This window comes from Tupaia chinensis, unplaced genomic scaffold, assembly GCF_000334495.1.
Source record: "Tupaia chinensis unplaced genomic scaffold, TupChi_1.0 Scaffold148680_1, whole genome shotgun sequence".
NCBI classification, from domain to species: domain Eukaryota; kingdom Metazoa; phylum Chordata; class Mammalia; order Scandentia; family Tupaiidae; genus Tupaia; species Tupaia belangeri.
Genome location: NW_006208529.1, coordinates 45,129 through 52,144, shown reverse-complemented (window position 1 = coordinate 52,144; position 7,016 = coordinate 45,129). Strand labels below are relative to the sequence as shown.

The window sequence follows — 7,016 nt, the reverse complement described above, 5'->3', positions numbered from 1 at the left end:
TCGGAGCGCGGAAAGGGCTCGGCTCCGATCGCCAGGGCGCGAGCGAGGCCATCCGTGCGCCCGCCGACCGCAGGAGGCCTCGGGGAGTCTCGGGGCGAGAGACCGGCTTAGAACAGCGGGCTTTCCCGCCGAGCGCGCTCCCTACGGAAAATGCAAACGTCAGTGAAACCGGGTCTGCGGGCACCCACCCCACCCTTCTGCGTGGCGCGGTCCGACTCAGAAATCTCGCCAGGAGCTTTGCACCAAAAAACGACTCCGAGGTGCCCCACGTCCCGTCCCGGACAGGTGCAGGGCCTTTTGCTTTCGACCCTTACTTTCCTAAATCCACCAGTTCAAGGCCGCAGTGGAAGGCGGAGCGGACTGGGGTAACGGGGGGCCGCACAGAACCCCAGAGCCCACACCCCCTTCCAAAGAGCCGCGAGCCCCGCGCGTTCCCGGCTGGGAGCGGCCCTCGCCGCTGCGCCCAATCAGGGCACTCGCCGGGTCTGTGACGGCACTGGCCACGCCCCCTCGACGGCGTTTATAAAGGCCAGGGCGCCCTTGGCACCTCAGCCCAGCGCGCCTTTGCGCAGCAGTGCGCACCCCAGGTACGCTGCTTGGTCCGCCCCGCCTAGCAGCGGTCTCGCTGTCCCCGCAGTCAGCCGCCGCCAGTTCGTTACCCTCCTCTGTCCCCAGTACGGCTAACCCAGCCAGTCTCCAAGCTCTCCCCTTTCTTTCCTCCGTGTTTCCTCGGCAGCGTCTGTACCTTTGGCCGCGCTGGGCGTCTGGCCCGCAGGTGAGCAACTGCACAGTGTCCCCGTCGGCGACCTCACCTTGCCCAGCCCGGCCGGTGCCGAACGGCAGCGGTACCAGCTCCAAGACTCCCTCTTCCCTGCAGGATGAAGAACCCAGTGCTCGAGGTGGTGTCTCTACTGCTGGAGAAGCTGCTGCTCGTCTCCAACTTCAGGCTCTTCAGTTCGGGCACCCCGGGCGAAGATAAAGGGAGGAACAATTTCTACGAGATCAGCTCTTTCCTCCGTGGCGACGTGCTGGAGGTGCCCCGGACCCACCTGACCCACTATGGCATCTACCTGGGTGACAACCGGGTAGCCCACCTGATGCCCGACATCCTCTTGGCCCTGACCGACGATAAGGGTCGCACGCAGAAGGTGGTCTCCAACAAGCGTCTGATCCTGGGCGTCATTGGCAAGGTGGCCAGCATCCGCGTGGACACCGTGGAAGACTTCGCCTACGGAGCCGACATCCTGGTCAATCACCTGGACGAGTCCCTCCAGAAGAAGGCGCTGCTTAACGAGGAGGTGGCGCGGAGGGCGGAGAAGCTGCTGGGTATGACTGCCTACAGCCTGCTCTGGAACAACTGCGAGCACTTCGTGACCTACTGCAGATATGGCATCCCCATCAGCCCCCAGGCCGACAAGGTAGGACTGCCACGCGGGGAGGCGGTCGCAGGGGGATGCCCTCTCCCAGGCCTGACCTTGCTCCTATCTGGGAGCAGGGACACCTTCCCCATCACTTCTGCACCATTCCCAGAGCTCTAGATTAAGCAACCAAAGCTCTGGTGTTTCTAAAAGGGAGCTAAAAATGACAATGTGCCTTGGAGGGCGTGGCATTGAAAGGATGTGACAATGCCAGACGGCTTCCAGACGGTCCAGAAAGCTGCCCAGCTACTGCTGCAGAAATCCTCAGGATGCCCACCACAGCCCAGTTCAAGTAAGGAAGGGCAGGACCCTGGGGGTGAGGGGGCGTGCCACAGGATGTCTCCCTGTGTGCATGACACTTTTCCAAGAATTGCGATAGTAAGAAAGGTGCCCAGAGTTTTTATTTAACTCGTAACACTATGAATTGTGCGCCTTTTACATAAGAAGGCATGCAGTTTTCTCCCTCTGGAGGTGGCATGAGGCGACTGCACTTTGCTTAACTTAAACTATTAATATAAACATTTCCAGTAAGAGAAACTCACTGGTATGTCCCCTACGCTGATACCTGTGTTGCAGAGAGTTCTTTTCTTTGGTGTTCTGAATTCTTTCTGTGCTGGCCCCATGGAGACTTTCCCATTGTTAAGCATTCTTTACCCCATTAGTCTTTAAGCTTGTTTCTAAGTTCCCCACAGATCCAGACAATGGGTTTTTGAAGAATAGCCCAGAAGTGTTGGCAGGTCACTTAAAATGAAGAAAACATTGCTATTATAGAATTTAAGGTTATTAAGTTAGCCACAAATCCAAAGCGGAAAAATGCGGGTTTTTTTGTTTGTTTGTTTCCTTTAGAAACGTTTTACATTTAAAGATGGTTGATCTTTTAAGCCTGCAACTTCATTTGCAATGGGAAGGTGCCCAGCTGTTTAAGGGGTATTGTTAACGCTTGCTCTTCTTGGTGGAATCTGGGTAATCCAGTGAGTTTAGTGCTACACTTCCTGTGCAGGATTTTTTGGATCAAAAGAATAGGAATCTATGTAACAATTTCTAATTGCCCTACATCTAGGTAAATTTTTTGACCCTTGTGGGACTCGTCTCTGCCCTCTGTGGCAGAGCACGAAAGTCTTAAGCTTTATACTTTGGTATATGAGGCTCCTTTTAGATTTTTATAGTCACAACGAACTCTACCTAGGAATTCTTTTCCAAGTAAAATAAAAATACAGCAAGAGCACTGTGCATGATTCAAGAATCACAGGTCTAGTTTGGGCCTGATTAGAAATGAACTTCACCACATTTATAGACACTAGGTCCAAAAGTGTCTGAAAGGAAACATGTCAGATTTACTTAAGAACCAGCAAATCGTTTCCCTAAGGAAAAACGGTATTTCTATCCCGTAATTAGGAGTTCCCCTTTTGCGGAACACATGCAGCACTATATTATATACTTCTGCAGAAAAACAGTACAAGTGCTTTTTAAGGGGAGGAAAATATTTAATCTGCATGAACTAGTTGGAGTAGTTTTTCATCTTTGGAAACTTTGTCAGGTTTTACCGAAGTAGAGAAATGTTTTAATTGCTGTTGCTACATAGCACCTCTTGTGAAACTGGGTTTTTGTCTTCACTCTGAATGGTCTAAGAAACAATTTGGCCACAGAGTAGACTTCCCTGGGGGGGCGGGGGGGGGGAATCTTCATCCCAAATTTTCTAATTCTAACAACTGTGTTTTGATCATGCCCTGAGAGAAGTAGGTCATTACTAACTAAGGGGGACTGGTTTCTCCTCTTGAAAAACATAAGGAATGATTTACTTCTGAGTCTGCATCTTGAGTTCCCTGTCTATACAGCTATTACCAGCTTTAACATGAGGGCTGCAAGCTGTCCCTTACATCTGAGTTAATAAAACTTCTGAGGAACACTTTCCCTTGGGAAAACACTACAGTGAGTTTGAAAATGAATTGGGGAAAAAAAAAAAAAAAAAAAAAACCAAAAACCTTTTACCTCTTTGTGGGATGTTCTTTCTTTCTTTTTTTTTTTTTTTTTTAAATGTTTAGAAAGCACAAGGATTAAGGGATTTTTATATCGTTGGCTATCAGTATTTTGTAACTCTCATTAGTAACTGTTCTTATTCTTTTTGCTTTTTCTATTATGATTTCTTTCTTATGTAGCAGAAACCATGTATTCATTGCCAAAATAAATGAATGTAAATACTCCTTTATTTTCTGGGGACTCAGTGCTCACAAAATTATCTCTACAAGCTTCTTGACAGTTTCAAGGAATTTCCCAGTGCTGAACACCACTAGAGATGCCTCCTGGACCAATGGCCACGTGATAATGAGATTCTCCGTGAGAAAATCTGCTCTAGCGGGGGAAGTCAGGTCCATAATGATGCTCGGTTTGCCTTAGTTATAAGATTTATAGGGGAGAGGGCCAGCAGATGGCTTGGTGATTAAGTGCTGGACACTCCCACATGGCTGACTATGGTTTGAATCCCGGACCTGGTGGCTTGCTTTCATACTCCCACCCCACTCCCCGTGTCTTTCTCTGATCAAATTAAAAGAAATGAATGAACAAATAAAATTAAAATTAATAATTCTTTAAAAAAAGATTTATGGGGGAAAAACATAAAACAAGCAAAACAATATCAAGACGGTTGACTCATTTACCTCAATATATGTATCTTCCATTCCTTACCAAATTCCATTTCTCACATTCTAACAACTCCATTCATTTGATCCTCACCACTTTAAGTTATATACATTGTTATTCAATGCCTTCTTACTTTAGGAAAAAGAGACAAACTGTATGTTTGAGTATGAATAGACCAATACCTGAATAACTAACAGGATGGGAACTACTGGTTTAAAAAAGGAAAAGTGTGGATTGAAAGAAACGTCATATACTGACGTATAAAACCCTATCTTAACAAAGAATGGTCAGGAAAGTATGTGAAAAATAAGAAACTTGTGGCACCAATAGGTGGTGTGATGTAAGTTAAGGCGTGGGACACTCACACGTGGCTGACCATGGTTCGAATCCCGGACCTGGTGGCTTGCTTTCCCACTTTCTCTCTCTCTTTCTCTCTCTCTCTCTTTCTTTCTTTCTCTCTCTCTTTCTCTGGTCAAATGAAATAAATTAATAAATAAAATTAAACGTCATATACTGACGTATAAAACCCTATCTTAACAAAGAATGGTCAGGAAAGTATGTGAAAAATAAGAAACTTGTGGCACCAATAGGTGGTGTGATGTAAGTTAAGGCGTGGGACACTCACACGTGGCTGACCATGGTTCGAATCCCGGACCTGGTGGCTTGCTTTCCCACTTTCTCTCTCTCTTTCTCTCTCTCTCTCTTTCTTTCTTTCTCTCTCTCTTTCTCTGGTCAAATGAAATAAATTAATAAATAAAATTAAATAAAAACAATTCTTTAAAAAAATAAAAAATAAGAAACTTGTTCATTCTATTAAGAATTTAGAAATCTAGCTGTCCAGTACTGTATAAAGCCACCCTAAAATCTTTTTTGGAGAGGTTTTTGTTATAGAGCACTTGCTCTCACCAGAAAGACAGAGACAGAGAGACAGAAAGCGAGAAATCACCCCCCAGGGGGGATGGCCATGCTGCAATCCCTTCTCTTCTTTTCTCCTCTCAGGATTTTGGGCACGCACGCACATGCGCCTGGCGTGAGTTTAAGCCATTGGGTCCGGGACTCAAACTGCGGTCAACTGCATGGGAGTCCAGCAACATAGCTATTATGCTAATGTTGGTCCCAAGATTCTAAAATCTTTAGATCTCATAGCCAATAAGATGTGGGGCCAGGATCCAAAAATAGACTGTCTCCACTGAGTAAAGTGATTTTCCTAAGAAAAGAATCACGCATTTTAGAAGAATGTTTTCCTCACCAATAGAGACCATATTTAATTTAGCTTTATTTCCAGCGGTCAATTATCGGCAATGTAATTGAGGAATTTTATTTAGGTGAACAATGGAATATGACAACAAAATTAGACTTCTTGTGTCTTTAGATTTTAAAACTTATTAAGAAAGGTATCATTGATATCAGCAGATTTTAGAATGATTCATTGGAAGAATTGACTTTGTCAGTAATAATAGACTATATTTGTTCTTTTTTTAAAAAAACTTTTCTAGTATTAGAATATGCTATTGTTATTGGTAAATAGTTTAATGTTTTTGACCTTTGAGGATAATTTTTATGCGGTTACATTCTCTATAGTTTTCTAGAACATTCCGTCCTTGCCGAACCAACTGCCGTTATTTACCTGGTTGCCTACATTATCATTTCAGCTCTTATGGAATATGGAATCTAAAAGCTGAACTGTCAACATCTTAAATTTTTTCAAAAAGTCGAAAGAGAACTTCAGATTCTTCTGTTAGACAGAGAATGGCCGGAAAAACTGTTTTTTTACCCTTCGTCCTGTGTGGTTCTTCTTAGCCATTGTTTTCTAATATTCTTAAATTTCCTATTCCAGTTTTGTGAGAATGTGAAGATAATTATTCGGGATCAAAGAAGCGTCCTTGCCTCAGCAGTCCTGGGACTGGCGTCCATCGCCTGCCTGGGCCTGGCACCCTACACTACCCTTCCTGCGATTTTTATCCCATTCTGTTTGTGGATGGCTGGCTGACCTCCTCTCACCGTGTCAGCGTATGTATTCTGTGTGTAAACATGTTTATATTTATAGAGCACAAATCCGTATTAGCATTGTTGACAAACATGTGACCTGTAACACTGTGTTCTGGATAAAAATGTGATTAAGAATCACGCCAAGTGCTTACCATGTAAGCCCAGGAACAAAGGCTTTCTGATTCCTCTCAGGCAGTGCCACTTGGAAGCGCCTTCCAAATCTTGGAACCGGGACACTTTGTGTAAGAGTCCAGCAGTACAAGCAAATCGGCCCCTCCGATGACGGCCACGGGAGAGTACTTGTGTTGTATTTTCTCCTGTAATCATTGTCCCGGTAGGCCTGGATTTCAAGATTGGAATTCCTATGGACTGAGATAACTAACTAGTTTGTAAATGTATTCTGTTTTCACTGAAAATTTTATATGAAATTGAAAGAATTTCCCTCATTCCGATGAAAACATGTTTGATGATTGGCAATAAATAAATAAATAAATAACCAAACTTACCATCTTTTTTTTTTTTTCCCCATGTAGTGTGTATAATCGCGAATAAGTCAAGAGTGTTTTGTTTTTATTACTTGAAACCAATATTGGCCAAGTTCAGATTTATTGAGAAACTGACCGGAAAGTATAAAACTCTGTGTTTTCCTGTAGAAGTAGCTATTATAGCACCATTGGAACAGTTCGATTGGGTTTGAGGAAGCCTGTATTCAGTCTTTTTTTTTTTTTTTTCCTTTTATGTGCCATCGCTCTGAGAGGTAAATGGATATAGGGTCAAGTAATTTGGATATTTGGGGTCTGTGTGTGAAGTAAGTATACAGATAGCCACATAAAGGCTGAAAGATAGTGTTTTTTTTGTTTTGTTTTGTTTTGAGAGAGATTCTTGCTGTAGGATGCATGAGTGCTGGGGAGACAGAGAGATAGAGAAACAGAAATCGAGGAATCACCCCCTGGGAGAATGGCCACGCCACAG

The 7,016-nt window shown here is 44.4% G+C and overlaps 1 protein-coding gene across 2 annotated transcripts; it reads left to right on the top strand.

Moving 5' to 3' along the window:
* Positions 1–560: 560 nt before the first annotated feature.
* On the top strand, positions 561–6,534 carry LRAT (lecithin retinol acyltransferase). Of its 2 annotated transcripts, none has more exons than XM_006170595.2 (3): positions 561–775; positions 878–1,418; positions 5,893–6,534. In XM_006170595.2, exons 2-3 carry the CDS (start codon positions 879–881, stop codon positions 6,043–6,045), a joined length of 693 nt encoding a protein of 230 aa, XP_006170657.1. In that variant the 5' UTR covers positions 561–775; position 878; the 3' UTR covers positions 6,046–6,534. The 2 variants fall into 2 exon arrangements, with proteins under 2 accessions (XP_006170657.1, XP_014440526.1); XM_014585040.1 differs by having other exon boundaries at positions 561–1,418; positions 5,893–6,065; positions 6,237–6,534.
* The last annotated feature ends 482 nt before the right edge of the window (positions 6,535–7,016 follow it).